Source organism: Geotrypetes seraphini, chromosome 8 (assembly GCF_902459505.1).
Source record: "Geotrypetes seraphini chromosome 8, aGeoSer1.1, whole genome shotgun sequence".
In the NCBI taxonomy this organism is placed as follows: Eukaryota; Metazoa; Chordata; class Amphibia; order Gymnophiona; family Dermophiidae; genus Geotrypetes; species Geotrypetes seraphini.
In genome coordinates, this window is record NC_047091.1 from 69,282,271 (window position 1) to 69,298,669 (window position 16,399).

The following is a 16,399-nucleotide window of genomic DNA, read 5'->3' on the forward strand; positions in this document are numbered from 1 at the left end:
TTTTTAAAAGGCACTGAGAGTGAGCCATGGAGAGGGGCAGAACTGTGGTTAAGCATGGAAAGGAGCCACAAAGGAAGCAGAGCAACTGCAGGAAGCACAGGAAGAAAAGAAACATAGTTTTTAAATCTGGGGTAAAAGACCAAACGTATCTTTGAGGGTGGTATTGCATCCCCTTGTTATCTGATCAAGCTAGTGTGGATGCTGACAGAGCAGGCAGCTTTTCCTCTGGATGTGCAGAGGGGCCCTTGCCATTCCTATACTGATAGGTGAATGTGGTGATTCTCTAATTCTACTCCCTTGTCCACTGGACACAACTGGACCTTTCTTTTTATGTAGTTCCCATCTGAGCGGCTAGCAATATGGAATGAAGATCTACTCAAGTACTATCCCTGAACACTATCTGGTATGCACTAACATTTAGAAAAACAGCTCCTAATGAAACATACTAAGTTCTAAAAAGCCCATTATATTCTTATGGGCTTCTTAGCATTTAGCTTTAAAGGACCTTCTTAGGGAGCAGAACATGAGAGAGAAGCTGTAAGATCCCATGGACAGTGGTCAATGTTTCATTAATCAAGTTGTTTCAGCACTGAAGCTGTGACGACTGTAGAGTCTCTTAAGCAGCTTGATTAGCAAAACACCATCGTCAGCAGCCTCTTACAGCTCCAGTTGTTCCTATGCAGCAAAGTTAACTTTAATTGATAATTTGTTAAAAATTTTAAAAAAATGACTGAGGATTTACATATACCTCAAGTTCAGATAAGTGTTGCTGGTCTAATAGTATATTTGGAACTCTATTATAAAGTCTAAGAGAGGAGATAGAAAGTTTTTAAGCTTATGAGGTAACACTTTAAGGTGCGAGAACATGGGTTCTGAGCTGTTCTCCCGATTCTCAAGCCACTGCATTAATCATCAGGCTACTCCTCCATACCAAGGAGACAGTGCATGCAATGCTCTCTCATTCTTATTCATTGTGGATATCCTGAAAACCCAACTGGCTGAGAGGCCATAGTACAGCAGTTGCTATAGTACAGCAGTTAAAAGTACTATGACTGTTTGTTAACTAAAGATCAAACTTTAGACCACAACCTTTGATAGGCCATCACCGAAGCTTCTCATTGCCGCCCTGCACTACACAGGTTTCAAGAAGGGTTAATAGTCTGGATTAGGGTACTTTATAAATATCCATGCACCTCAGTTGTGGTGAATGGGATTTCATTGGACTCCTTCACCATAGAGATAATGGAGGTAGCAGATAGTCCTGTCAAGTACTCAACTCGGCCCTACATATCTGTGCAAAAGCTTGGGAGGGTAATGACACAGGAAACCACACTAGAGGCACAACCAAGACCTGGGAACAATGTAGACAAAAACAGTAAAAGTACCCAGGGCAAACCAAGCTATGATCTGAAGTTTGTGAGGGGTAGGGAGAAAGAGCTGGAGACGGATACAAGGTTCACACCCCTATAAACTGGGACTAGGACATTAAGTTAGATGAGGTAAACTGACAGCACATATAGGGCCAAATCAAAAAAAATTTTCAGTGCATAACAGGAGCCTGGATCTCATGTATAAATTACTCTTCTTGTAATTTGCAAGGTTCAGTATGGCTGACCCCAACAGCTGGGGAAAATATAAATTAGGTGGCAAGGAATGTAGTTCAGTCCTTTGGGAGGGCTGTGTAGGAGGAAATTCAAGCTATTATGGGTTCATACTCCCCATCTGTGCTTTTCAAGTAAATATGAAGAAATCATTTTAGAAAGACAAGGGATCCTCATCACACTGTTTAATATGCAGCACAATTAACTTTTCTGCAAAAAAATAAATAAATATATATATATCTCCTAACTTATATTTTGCAAAAAGTCAAGCTCTGCAAAATAAGACTCAACCTTATTGCTTGTATGTTACAGGGAAACAAGAAATAGATGATGCTGTATGAACCAGTTACTGGAAGTGGAGAAATACCAGAGGTATTTGGATGGTGCCTCTGTAAGGAGGCACCTAGTTTTAAGCAACAAGAATGCAATAGTGATGTTTAGTCATTTACACGAGGTCAATATGCACATAAATGGGGCTCTTATAAGTACACATATAAAACCGATTATGTATATGTGGCCAGTGAACATGACGGCAAACTATATAGTGTTGGCTGTGGTTGATTTGCTGCAGAGGCATATAGAAAAGGCAGAACACATTAGCACTGCTCAACATGAGTTTTGATAACCTTTCAACCAGCTTTTTTAATTGAGTGATTGTATTCACTGGGTATAGGTGAGGCAGTATATGATTGGTTTGTGTTTCTAAATGCAGATAATTTAGAAGCTGGCCCAAGGATTGGATTCCTGTTCAGTCTAGTGTAGTGCAGGGTTCATTACACTCTGCTTTAATGTAACATCTATATACAAGCTTTGGCCATTCACTTGACAGAACAGTGTTATTCCTTTCAAGTGCATACATAGATGACATCCAAATCCTGATTCCAGATGGGCACATGTCCAGGGTGCAAATTTTGAGTCTTGTTTGCTGTTGGCGGGTGACTTGATAAGACACACAATATGACCAAGACAGTTATGCACTAGGTATAAAACCCTTCAAGAAAATATGAAGGAAGTAGTGATTGAAGATATGGAGATCCTATGTGCTTTCAGTGGTGCAGGATTTGTTTTAAAATGGGACTCATATTTATTTGATAAAGATCAAGTAAAATAGGAGGTAGATGTAGTTTTTTATAAGTTCCATTTATCACAACTGAAGTCTTATTTTCATTTAATTCTTAGTATTGGAGGTGCTCATTGTAAGGGGTCTATATTATGATAGTCTGTCACTAATGTGTATAGTATGATCAAAAGACTGATCCCAAGTTAAAATACACAGGCTCCCAGTAATGCATTGAAGATTTGCCTCTCTTTTTCAAGATATTGCATAATGGCAAGCTGGGATTCTTGAAGGAGCATTTAAGAGGTATGTTCCTAAGCATGCAAAGCAATCCATAGGGTTGAAATAAATTGTAGCTCTAGGTTTACAAAAGGTGATACCAGATGGAAGGGGCAGGTGATTTCTATAGCTAGGGAGACTAAGGCTAATACTGCAGCTGTTGCTGGAAACTAAGACTAGGGAAAGTAAGGCTAGTACTGCAGCTATAGTTGGAAATGGAATATTCACAATTCAATAAGCACATAATTTTTTTTTATTTAATAAGGTCTTGGAGTAGAGGTGGCAGCTTATACCATACAGAAGCTCTTTTTTGCATACAACTTTTAAAGCATCTATTTAAGAGGAATTAATTGTGAGGATTTGAAAATGCACAAACGGCTTACCGGTACTATAAATATAGGCATCTTTACACAGAGGTGTCAAACATCCCTGCAATCAAAACACAGTTACTTACCTGTAACAGATGTTATCCTAGGACAGCAGGCAGATATTCTCACAGATGGGCGACGTCATCTATGGAGCCTGATATGGACAGTGCAAATGTTTACTGTCATTTCACTTTTTTCAAAGTTTCATGACTGCCCGTATTGTGCATGCATGAGTGCCTTCCCGCCCATCAGCTCGCAGGACCATCAGTTCAGAAAACAAGCTAAGAAGCCAACTAGGGGAGGAGGGAAGGATGTAAGAATATCTGCCTGCTGCCCCTGGCTAACACCTGTTACAGGTAAGTAACTGTGCTATTTATCCTAGAACAAGCAGTCAGCATATTTGCACAAATGTGACTCCCTAGCTATTATGAATGGGATGGAGGGAAGTTGACGACTAGAGAATTTTTTTTTTTTTAGAACTGTTTGGCCAAACCATTTATCCCATCTGAATTAGTCTCCAGTAAGAAATGAGATGTGAAAGTATGGAGTTGGGACTTAAGAATCTACTTTTGTAAATGTCAACAATGGAGAAGAAATGGAATAAACTACTAAGGCTGCCACTAATGTAATTTCAGGCGCTGGAGCACTACTGTCCAGTGGCAGCCCAGCCCATGCATGGCAGCATGTCCGATATGCAGTCCGTTGACTATAGAGAGATTAACTTTTTGATTATCGAAGCTCCTAGTCTGTTGGGATTAAAGGACAGTAATAGACGAGTTGTAGTTTGGAAAGGCATTGTTCAATGTAACTAGGCAGCAAGTAAAGGCAGGTTTACAGTCCAGTAAATAAGTACAGTTCTCCCAGGGAGACAATGTGGTCTGGAGAAGGCAGCCGGTAATTTTATAGACTGGCTGAGATGAAAAATGGAGACTACCACTAGGAATTTGAGATGAGTGAGAACAATAATCTTGAGAAAATGTTGTGTACAGTGGATCATGTATTAAGAGATTGGTATCCATTGAATTGGTGAACAGAAGTGATTCAAAGGGAAAAGACTACAGTAAGTGCTGAAGAGATGAAGTCATAAGCACTTCAAATGGAGACATCATCATGTGAAGAGGACCCACCTGTGGATTTTAAGCAACTGGAGGAGGTTGGATTGGAGGCTTTGAGATCAAGGTCCTTCATGAAGTCAGAAAGCAACAGACATGTAAGCCCGTTGATTGGTGCCCAAAGGTACTTATTTGGCACTGAAGTCTTGAAATATAGTGCTGAAAGGAACTTGTAGGGCACTGATAAGAGGAGAGAAGTACGTACTAAAGTGTTTTTGACTGTTGTCTCCATTAAAAAAAATATATATATATAAAAGAGAGAAAAGATAATGCAGCTCTAACAATATAGGATATGTTTGGAGTCCAGCTCTTTAGGTAAACTGTGTCCACATGATGCAGTAGAATCATTGTATAGAGTTGCTCAGGTGGTTGACATTGGAATAGAAAGATGGAACTTATCACGCAAGAGGAGCCAGGAACAAGGCTGTAAATTGCAGATACTGTAGATTGGTAGTCAGAAGGGAACTTTTACTCTGAGTCAAGACAATTGAAATGTTTGAAGAGGAATGGGTTCCTTGACATTGAAGGTGGCAACTAGGGTTGCCCATTACTGTGGAGGCACGAGAATCATGGTGGTTGGATTCTGTTGAAATGTGAGAGTTCCATATCATAGAGATTGAAGGGAACGCATATATGAACTGGGCTGTCCAGGCTAGAAATTCAGTGGAATCCAAATGATGAGAGTGCAGACTGGAACAGAAGTGCTAAATGTTGCAATTGGTGGCAGAGAGAAGAGATTTAATTGTGAAGATCCCCAAGAGTGAATGGAATAGAGATGGAAGTAAGACACCAGTGGTGAGGCTGAAGAAATCCGATGAAAATGACTTTTTTTTTTTTTTTTTAACAGAGTATTCTGTCGCTCTGCTAGCTTTGAATAAGAGAACTGCATCACCTCTGGATAAAAGAAGGGTTTGCACACCCTTGGTTTTGTAGCAGTTGGCTAGTAGAAGTAGGCATACTCTGGGGGCTGATGCTAGGCCAAAGGGTGGCACCCTATACTTAATACGTGTTCCTATCTGAAAGCAGAGGAAGTGGGCTGGAAGAATGGGGATATGCATGTAGTCTTCTTTGAGATCCAGAGAGCAAAGCAAGTCATTCTTCTCTAATAGGAGTGCCTAGAGACAGCATGTGAAACTTTTCTTGGACTAAGAACTTAAGGGCTCAGAGGTTGAGGAACAGGCGCAATCCTCCAGTCTTCTTTAGTATGAGGAAATATTTGGAATAATACCTCTAAACCTCTAAACTGAGGAGTACTGGTCGATGGAAATCTGTTGCAGAAGGTCCAAGAGTTCTTGCTGAAGGGAAGTCTGCTGAGAGTTGAAAGAATACTTTCTTGGAGGTCTGTGCAGAGGTATTTTGCAAAGATGAAGCATAGCCTTAGTTTAAGACATGCAAGGCCCAGTTCCTTGGTGGTGATTAGGGTCCAACAATGTTGATAATGAGTCGGACGACCCTCGGTGGGATGAGGAGGGTAAAATAGCAGAATTGCGGCTAGATGCTGGATAAGGGAGTAAATGAAGCATTGGTAGTTCAGAACAGATTAACTCTAAGAGTAGAGCGGTGCAGGCACGACAACCAAATACTGTGCTAGTTTGGACACTGATTCCAGGCCAAAAAGTACTTCACTCTATAGGCGAGTTGATCTATTCATTAATCACAGGTACTGCTTGTGGCTACCTTGAGACCTCGAGAATGCTGTCACTGGTTCTGCTCCTGGAGGGGTTTTGTTTTTTTAATAACAATATGTGAAGAACACGCAGATAAAGAATTAGCAGATGACCTATCTGGTGACATGAGAATGGAACCTCTTGATAGTGTTGATGTCAGAAACTGATAGCATCCATCCCATTTTTTGTAAAAATTATGGAAGGATTGGTCCATTTTCAACTAATGGAATATCTTGATCAATTTTCTCTCTTGCATGAATCTCAATCTGGTTTTAGACCTTTATTTAGTACCGAGACAGTAATTGCTACTATTTTGGACAATTTATGTTCCTTGTTTAGTAAAGGTCTTAATGCTTTGATCATGCAATTTGATATAAGTTCTGCATTTGATTTAGTGGACCATGGGAAATTGTTCCAATGTTTGGATGCTATTGGTATCAGAGGAGGTGTTAGAATGGTTTCGGGGCTCTCTTATGTCTCGCACCTATCAGGTTCGTTTCAACAATGATCTTTCAGGTATTTGGAATAATTCATCTGGCGTTCCGCAAAGCTCACCATTGTCCCCATTGCTTCTTAATGTTTATGTCATCATTGGGTGCGCAATTGTCCCAGCTGGGGATAAAATTGTTTAGCTATGCAGATGATTTTACGATCATTATTCCATTGCTAATTCTCTTTTTGAAGTTATTCCCAAGGCAACAGAAGTAATAGGTCTAATGGAACAATGGATAACCAAATTTAGACAGAAGCTTAACTCAGGAAAAATGAATTTTTTTGTAGCTTCACCACGCCTGTTTGATACCAAGACATCATTGATTATAAATAAATCCAGCTATCCTATTCAATCTACCATTAAGGTTTTGGGAATACTGGATCAGGGCTTAACTATGAAGAACCAGGTAGACACTCTGGTCAGAAAAGGTTTCTTTACTCTTTGGAAACTTCAGTCCATTAGGGTGTATTTTGATGTTTCATCATTTGATTACTGTAATATTGCCTATTTGGCAATTTTCCAGAGGAATATGTTAACTTTGAACAGCAATGACAAGTCTACTTGGTACTCAGGACTAAGGCATTGATGACACCAATTGTGCAGATCAGTGATTGATATGGCCCTGTTGCACAGAGAGAATGGTTCAAAATGCGGTGGTCAGGTTGATTTTTAGGTTGACCAAATATGATCACGTAAAACCCTCCTATCAAGTACTGCACATTGGCTGCCAATGGAGGCACGGGCAAAGTTTAAGTTTGGTTGCTTCTGCTTTAAGGCTTATCTCCCAAATATAATATTGAATTTTTCTCTTTTGCAACCAACAGACACAAGAGAAACATGCATCTGAATTTTGTTTTTCCGCCTGTTAAGAGGATGTAAACTTAAAAATCATCATCAAAATTTTTTTTCCATATGAAGCAGCATTATGGGGTAAGGATTTAGAAAAACTGCTTATGCTTACTGACACCTATGGGGAATTTAGGAGACATTTAAAGACATATCTGTTTACGAAATAGTTTGGCAGCTAATTAATAAAAAGTTTATTATGGACCATTTAGATCATTATAGTGTTTCTAATTATTGGCTTCTTAATTTTTTTAGTTCTATTCAACTTTTCTTCAATTGTAATTTTTAATTATTGTAAACCGCATAGAACTTCAGTCTTGCGGTATATAAACCGATTATTATTATAAAGAACTCTCTTTATAGAGTGTCTGAATGGAGTTCTGGTAAAGGTAGAGCATATCCTCATTTCACCCCAGTTGAACTGATAAGCGTTAGTGGTACAGGGTGAGTGAACTTCCAATGGATGTGGATAGAGGTTGTAGGGCATTGACTAGGCATTTCAGAGCGCACCAAAAGGTCGAACTTCTATTAAGATGTTTGAGAGCGTTGGTTTCTAGGGCACTTTGGAGCCAGAGTTGTGGAAAACGTTGATGGCAGAGTGCAGTGCCTTTTAAACGATGTAGTTGACTGTTTAGGATCATGCAACTTGGGAGAATGAGGGAGAGGTCATAGAGCAATCTTACCTGGTGATCATCTGCATAGTTTTTTTAATGTGATCACCAAGTCTCCCATACAAGGGAAATTTGCAAGGCAGTCTTGAAAACCGAGCCCCAAGCCTAATTTATAAAGCCATGCTTTGTCTCATTGCAATGGACAAGGCTGATGCTCTGAAAGTTATATCAAAAGCAAAGATTGTTCTTGACATGAATGTCCTGGTCTCAAGGAGATCATGCGAAGTTTGCTGAAAATCAGGAGGCTGGTCTACAGGAATAAATTGTTTATAATGAGACAGGTGCTGAACTTAGTGCTTAAAATAAAATGTCATATAGAAAGCATAGTAGGTGATGCAGCTGGTAAGCAGCATATTTTAAAACAGCTTACAAGCAGACTTGTCCAAGATACGACTCTCCCTATTGGAGGTGCAGTGGCATATGATCTGGAGCTGAATGGCCTCTTCAAAAAAGACTCAACCATTAGAGACTGATGCTACAGTTGTGGCCTATTAAAGCCAAGACAAATCTGCACCCTATAAAGGGAATCCAATTTGGATGGAGCCACTGGTATATGCAAGGGAGTTTCCTGGTTTTTCAATATGAATTCCTGTATGAGGTCATGGACTGGGAAATTTAAATATTCTTTTGTAGAGTTGCTCAAAGTCAAGTGCATCGAAAAGTGCAGTTCTTTACCTTAGGAACATAGCAAAGGAAAGGCTCTGCAGTGGTGACCTATGTCTAGGTGGAAGAGATGGATTCAACAAAAAGTCCAAAGGACTCCAGTGCAGAATATTACGGGTCAGAGAAATCCTGAAGGGATAAATCATAGTCCTTGTGGAGTGGTCAGAGCTATTGCCTCAGCACCCTGCAGTTGTGGGTTCAAGCCCCATGCTGCTCTTTGTGACCCTGGGCAAGTTACTTAATCCTTCACTGCCCCAGGTACATTAGATAAATTGTGAGCCCACCAGGACAGATAGGGAAAATGCTTGAATACCTGTATGTAAACCACTTTGAATGTGGTTGTGTAACAACAAAAAGGCAGTATACAAGTTCCTATCCCTTAAAACCGGAGATGTAGAAACTGTTCCTCCAGGAGCATGAAGCTGTATAGTATTGTGGCTACAGTGCTGGTGATAGCATTAGGATGGTCTCCAAGTCTCCTTTGGTATCAGTCCGACGTCAATGAGGAAAAGTGCTCCAATGAAGGGACCTGTATTTGCATAGAGAAGGAGAGGCCTCAAAGTCGTACTCAGACTGGTCTCGAAGCATAGTTGCCAACTCCTTATGAAGCAGCTTGTGAAGCTGGTCCTGATTGGTAAGTTGCAGTACCAAGAATGTCAATGTTACCATTGGTGCAGGGTATTGAGGCATTGGTGATGTTGAGGCATGCCTCAGAGGAGACACTTCCTGTAATGAAGAGAGAGACTGCTTCTGGCGCCATTTGGCAAGCATAGATTTGATGCTAGATATGCCAGTGTTATGTGATGAGGCAAGGCATCAATATCCTTGGTAGCACGTTTACTAGATGGTGTTGGCACCGGTAGCGAAGAAGTCAATGCTGAATGATGCGGTGATTGTGGTGCTTTTGTTCGACATTGGAAGTGGTGGACATCTTCAATGAATCTTGGGGTCCAAAAAAAGCTTCTCCTGTTATAGACGTTGAGTCATCAAAGAGTGTTTCTGTTAACTTTGAACAGCGATGACAAGAGTCTACTTGGTACTCAGGACCAAGGCACTGAAGACACAAATTGTGCAGATGAGTGACTGATATGGCCCTGTTGCAAAGAGAACATCTCTTGAAACTGCTAGAAGGCTTCAACATCGATAGAAATACTGCCGATATGAGATTGAAGGAATCAATATGTCCTCTGATGGTAGAGTAATTTAGTGACTGAAAGATTCAATGCCACTGCCCAGGAATCCAGCTGAAGGAGGACCAAAGGCCTGAAAATTTTGAGAAAGAAATCCCAAGAAAGTAAACTAGTACCATAGAAAATAAAAGAATGAAGAAAAATGATCCATGAAGGCATAAAAAGGGGAAAAAATAGCGCAATTGGAGAGACTCCAATGACACACATCTTGTTAGCTCTGCAGAAAACTAAGAACTTATGGTCCCACAAGCTGACGTCAGGCAGAAAGGCATTCGTATGCGCGGTACAGGCAATCTTGAAACTTCTAAAGAAGTGACAGTACACTTTTGCACTGTCTGTACTGGACTCCATTGATAACATCACCCATCTGTGAGAATATACTGTCTGCTTCTCCTGGGACAATATAGGAATAAGCCTAGTTAAAATTACTGCGTTCTCTTTGTATGGGGGAAGTGATAGTCTCTACCGGAGAAAAGTCCTTTTATGTTCCGGACTCTAAGAAATAGCTGGTATCTCAGCAGATTCAGGAAGTTCCCAGTCCAACACACACATGTATGTATACAGAGGAGACCATGCATTCTCTCACACAAGCCTCACACATACAATAAAAGGCACACACACATTAACTTACATAATTATTAACTCTGCTTGGTTAATGCAAGAGCAGGTATCACACCTGCTCACCTTGCTGTGTTCCCTCCTCTATGCAAGATGCTGGGACCGATATCCTCCATGCCTCTCTCCTACGCTGGTAGCAGCAGCAGAGAGACTCAACAGATACTGTGTAGAAAGTATAGTTCTCTCTAACCTGTTAATACATGAAAAAAGCCATATACTAAATAACTTGCCCTTTTGAGTCTTATTCTGAAGAGACACTTCATGCCCCAATATGTCTATTTTCAACCAGCCTGGAGTAGCTGTGTAATTTTTAGTCCCGACTTGAATATGTCTGAATGGAAGGGGAGGGGGAGATATACACAATTTCTAAATATTTACATTGAGTTGAAATCTATTTTAGGATGCACATCTCTTTAGAGGAGACATGTGACTTTTGTACCTTTCATAGTTCATGAGTGATTTAAGAACTAGGAGGTTTGAGAATGTCACTGTAAGGAAAGCATAGGAACAAATTCAATCTCTAGCCTGGGAAGTACTGGGCTGATTCCAATGAAGCATGTCTGGATATAGTGCAAAAATAGCTCTAGTTGGAGGGACTAAATTCGTTGGGGTTTTTTTCCTTTAAAACAGGTTAGTAATGTCACTTTCCACTGGTTATTGTCAGATTACATACTTAGAGAGAAAGCCCTCTTCCTACGATTCTACTCTTCTTCTGTCCCATGTCTTGTATGTACTATTTTTTTGATGATGGTGGTGGGGATTTGATTAAAGAGGATATTTAAAAAACATTAATAAGACAGTAAAGGAAGGAGTTGTTTATTTCCCTTACCAAATATATTGGCCATACTAGTCTAACAACTATATTGTAGCATTAACAGCCACAAATACAAGGGGGTGCTAAAAGGTTCTCAGCCCAACCAAAAAGAAAATGATATAGATATGTTTCAATCAGTGATCTGAAAATCTCCTAACATAGAATTTCATTTCTGCAAATTGAATTGGTATAAAATAAGATAACACTTTCTGCTACAGAGGCAAAATAAACTCAGAATTTAGGAAGTTGGTTGGCTGGGCCGAGAACTTTTCAGCACCCCCTCATAAATATTAGTGTTATCACTGCCCAAGAACGGACTAGGTCAAAACAGTATACTGGATTAACATGTAATGTAAGCTTCCGACATGCTGGATGGGTGAAAGGAATTCAGTGCTTAACCAAGGGAATATTTGTTCATGTACAAGGAAGGATACATCAAAGTAGTATGCCCCCCAATAAGGTGTCTACAAGAAGTTGGGTGCACACATGGCCCAGAATTACCAGAAAAACCAAGTTTCATGGTTTAATGCTGAACACCCAAGGGGAGCATGTGCAATAGGGTATGACAGATGACAGCACCTCAAACAGAGGTCAAAGCCATCATAACAAGCAAAAACAAAAAAACAAAAAAACCAAACTTACAATCCTGCTGCCTCCCCTTCCCCCAGCATGGTCTGTCTGAAATAGGCCATTCGAGTCCAGCTACTTTGCACTGTAGGATCCATCGCAGTGGCCAAAGTGTGCTTCCATACCCTACGCCCATTCTGCTGTGATAAGAATTCCAAAGGAGGGAGAAGGGAAAAGGGAAATAAAAAACACACAGAACAAAAAAATTTGGATGAACAGGGTGAAACAGAGCAACCCCTCGAGGCCGAATCCATCGTGCCGGTCGGAGTTTGCGGTCCTGCCGTCGTCTATGCGGCAATTTTGCGTGACCGGGACGTTAACGTTAAATTTTAAAAGCTGAAACAAGAACGTCGAGGGATATGTCAAATCTCAAGAGCGGAGACGGAGAAAATTGTTAGGTAAAAGACGTTTAATCAGCGCAAAAAAAAATTGAATTAGCGTTAACAAACTAATTTGATTATCAAATGTACAAAAATGTACCAACTTTACCTATAGTTACAGGCACAGGAAAGCGGAGAGAGAAAACATTTTGTATAAGCCACAATTTAAATGATCACTATGAAACTTTTAAACTAAATACACAGGATGGAAAGACAAACAAATTCTAGAAAGAGCAAGCAGTTAAAATTTAAATCACTTTTCCCTCAAAAATAGAAACATTTGTTTTGGTTTTCTCTCTCATTTTATGCGAATCGGCATCGTCTTCGGCTCTGCTGTCGTCATGGCGGCTTGTCTTTCGGAGGTGCGACGGCTGGAATATTTTTCCTTTTCGATACGCAGCAGTCAGTCCATATCTTAAAAGAATTAAACAGGCACCCCACCTCCACCCCACCCATACAAAACTCTTTCCCCATCCTGTTCCATTTACTGCTTCTAAACCAAGTTGACCTCTCCCTTTTGGCCAAATCTGTAAGTGGAACAGGATCTCTGCATATCTAAAGCCTCTAGAGTAATATAGTTAAGCCAGGACAAGCTTTACAATGGTTAACAATTCAGGATCTTCTCTAACAAATGTTTATGCGATAGAACACCTCCCTGCTCTTAATGAATTTCAGCAACTACAGCATTTTTAACTCAAAAATGTGATTCAGCTCTGAACGAATATGGGGATACCTACAAGACATATGCCATTTGAAAACTACCTTCTCACCAGCACAACTACTCTGATGAGTTACTGACCAACTCTAAGGTTAAATCAGGTACAGGCTAAGGTAGCCTTACTTTTATTCCACTCCTTCCTCAAACATTGCAAGGTAGGACCCAATTTCTACTTTCCTAGAGAAAATAGAATGAGTTCATAGATTATGTGGAGTAGAAAGACCCAGAAGTAATTCATGCTATATCAGATAGGGACCTGTTCAGCAACTTAGCCACTAACCACTTCAGATAATTTCCTAGTTTAACTTTCCGAATGTCTGATACACTACCATTATCCTACTAGTTACAAAAATGGGGAAAAAAATTAAAAAAAGCCCCTCATGTGGAAGGGACAACTGGGTTTTTAGTACGATTGGCCATACTGGCTCAGATATGCATTACTGTATTTATCATAGTAATCATCATTGTAGCCATAGTGTGAGTAGGCAGAAGAATAACCTTGGCCATAACCATGGCCATAGCCTTGGTTGCCACTGTAGAGATCCCCATACTGGGCTGAGAGTGATGACCTCCTGCTTATAGGGCTCCTATCTCTATAGCTACTTCCCAGAGAACTAGTGGCAGCAGCAACAGCTGCTGCAGAAGCAGACGGTGGGGGTGGTGGTGGAGGCAATGCCCTTTCATAGGCTGACCTGCTTCCCAGTGTGGTGCGGTCATACATGTCGTAGGGGTACCTGTCATAGTAATCCCGGTCATACCAAGACCTGGCAGAGTAGTGCGAGAAAGGTGGAGGTGGTGGCAGGCGTGTCCGGTGGAAGAGGTAGCTGGGGTGTGGTGGAGGGGGTGCAACTGGGCCTCCCCTGCCCATCCCTTTCATTGCATTGTTGCTCTTTGAAAGAGTGACAAAGATCTTCTGGTCTTCCAGTGGAGTGTCATTGAGGTGCAGAATAGCATCCATGGCTTCCCGCTCTTTGGCCATGTGGACAAAAGCATAATTCTTCACAATATCACACTCTACTACTTTGCCAAACCTCTCGAACAGCTCCTTGATCTGAGCAGTAGTGGCCGAGCTGGCCACATTGCCGACATAGATCTTGGTAGCATTGCGAATCTTGGATGTCGCATACTCCACTGTTAGATGAGCCCCATGGAACTCATGCTTGTGAAGCTCACTGATGGCACGGTGGGCCTCATCCTCCTTCTCCATGTGCACAAAAGCATAGTTCTTCAGTATATCACATTCGTTCACTTGCCCATACTTTTCAAAGAGTTTCTTCAGCTCATCACCTGTGACTGCAGGTGAGACACCACCCACAAAGATCTTCACCATTGTCTCACAAAGGCTTCTGTAAATAAAAAAATATAGAATTAGAAAAAATGCCAGTAAAATAAACAAAAAAAACAACTATAAATATTGCACTGGCTTTTCAAACAGATAAATATAGCTATGATCCATGTAAAGTTTATGCAGTTAAAAAAATTAATATGAGTTTATTTTGCAAAACAAACTTCCAGTCCTTGAACGGGAAATGACAAACCATAAACAAGAAGAAAAGGGTTGATAAAAATCAGGCTTATATTTAAATACACCACGGCACGCTGCCTAGCCTAATCAGCCTTATACATTCATCGGGAAATGGATATACGAATTAGAAAACAAAAAACCTAAAGAGGGCCTCCAAGGACAGAGAAAAAGGTATAAAACGCAGACAAAAGATGCATACAATAAAGGGGGGAAAAAACCGTACAAGCCGAAAACTATAGCAATAAAAAAACAAAATAAATATCCTCAACTGTGCACAAAAAAACCCCGTAGTCAGGAATAGACGACTTAGATGAATTAAAATAAAAATACCCCACACAACTTCAGAAACGAATAAGGAAAAAGTCAATCCTGAACAGACCATTCGTCGGAGCACTCACTCCCAAATGGAATAGGCCCCAAACCCGCGCGCACCCTGCACATGCGCAGCAGTACAGCACTTAGAGCCCGCCAAGCAAGGCGGCATTTTGCATTAAACACACGCGCACAACTTCAGAAATGTAGGGGGGAATCGATCCTTCTGAACCCAACCCTTCATCACAACACTCACTCCCGGACGTAACTGGCCCGCACAACTTCAGAAATGCAGGAGAAAAAAATTCAATCCTCCTGAACCGGCCCTTCGTCACAGTAGTCACTCCCGGAAGAATAGGCCCGAAACCCGCGCGCGACCTACACATGCGCAACACTCCGGCACATAAAGCCCGCCAAGCAACGCGGCATATCAAAAAAAAAAAAAAAAAAGCCGAAAAACTTCAGAAATGTAGGGGGAGAGGGGATAAATTCAGTTCTCTTGAACCGGCCCTCCGTTGCAGCACTCACTCCCGGAAGGAACAGGCCCGAAACCCGCGCGCGCCCTGGCTCCGGAAGGCGGGAACGAACGAAAGAGCAAATATTCGAGCGCCCACATCGGAGAGCGCACGGTCAGGATCCCACCGTCGACGAACGCCTTACCGTCTCCCCGCCTCTTCGAGCCCCTCCCCAACCATTCTCACCACAAAAACCCGGAAAATCCCCGTTTATCTCAATAGAGGACCGCGCTGCTGCCTCTACCACGTCTTTTTCGCCTGGCGCCGGAAAGAGGAAACGGAAACAAATTTTTTTTTTCCACCTCTTTCCTTAACTCCTCAGAAGCACAATCAGGAGCCGCTAGGGGGAGGGGTGGTTATGTCACATGATGGGGCTGCGCGCCATGCTTATCTTAAAGAGACAGAAAACCGACTATCAGTTGGGAACGAACGTTAACAATGCAAGAATTATTCTCGAAAAGAGAAAAGGGTTTTCAAGCCCAATGAGTAAACAATTCCAATCACAAGCCTTTCTTTACTACGCTATCCTTGTTTAATGATTGAAAATTCACCAAGGGGCACATTAAGGCGCACATTGTTGACGATTCTTATAGGTTCAAAAAGTAAATATGCTAATTATGCTATTTCAAGTAATACTAAAGTATTCGCCATGCCTGAAATTTGGGATTGCAAGTTGCGTACAGGGTGCACTGTAAGAGCCATTTTGGTCCCCTTGCCTCTAGAAGCAGGGGTGTCAAACTCAATCACATAAGGGGCCGAAATCTAAAACAGGCTAAGTCCCGGGTGGAATTTTTTATTAAGATAATTAGGGGTCCTTTTATTAAGGTACAATAATCAATTTAGCTGGTTCCAAGGGTTCCTACGAAACAGATCCTACAGGGTACACAAAAATGACAACTTCTCCTACAGCTGGGTGAACTCCTGCGGTGTACCACAAGGCTCC

General features: G+C 41.2%; 1 protein-coding gene across 9 annotated transcripts in view; it reads right to left on the reverse strand.

Moving 5' to 3' along the window:
• Positions 1-15,847, reverse strand: part of LOC117366048 (RNA-binding protein 4.1-like) — a 31,365-nt gene extending 15,518 nt beyond the window's left edge. Inside the window, exons 1-4 of one of the 9 annotated variants that reach the window (XR_004540490.1) lie at positions 15,643-15,781; positions 13,797-14,450; positions 12,022-12,146; positions 10,579-10,755 (exon numbers count right to left, since the gene is read on the reverse strand). Coding sequence is in view for 8 of the 9 variants with exons in the window: in XM_033957099.1 (XP_033812990.1) it covers positions 13,508-14,434 (927 nt within the window). In the remaining variant the exon portion in view is untranslated. Of the gene's footprint in view, positions 1-10,578; positions 10,756-12,021; positions 12,147-12,395; positions 14,451-15,197; positions 15,308-15,469; positions 15,598-15,642 lie in introns of those variants that run through there. The other 8 variants (XM_033957105.1, XM_033957103.1, XM_033957102.1 and 5 more) reach the window with 8 other exon arrangements.
• Between the last annotated feature and the right edge of the window lie 552 nt (positions 15,848-16,399).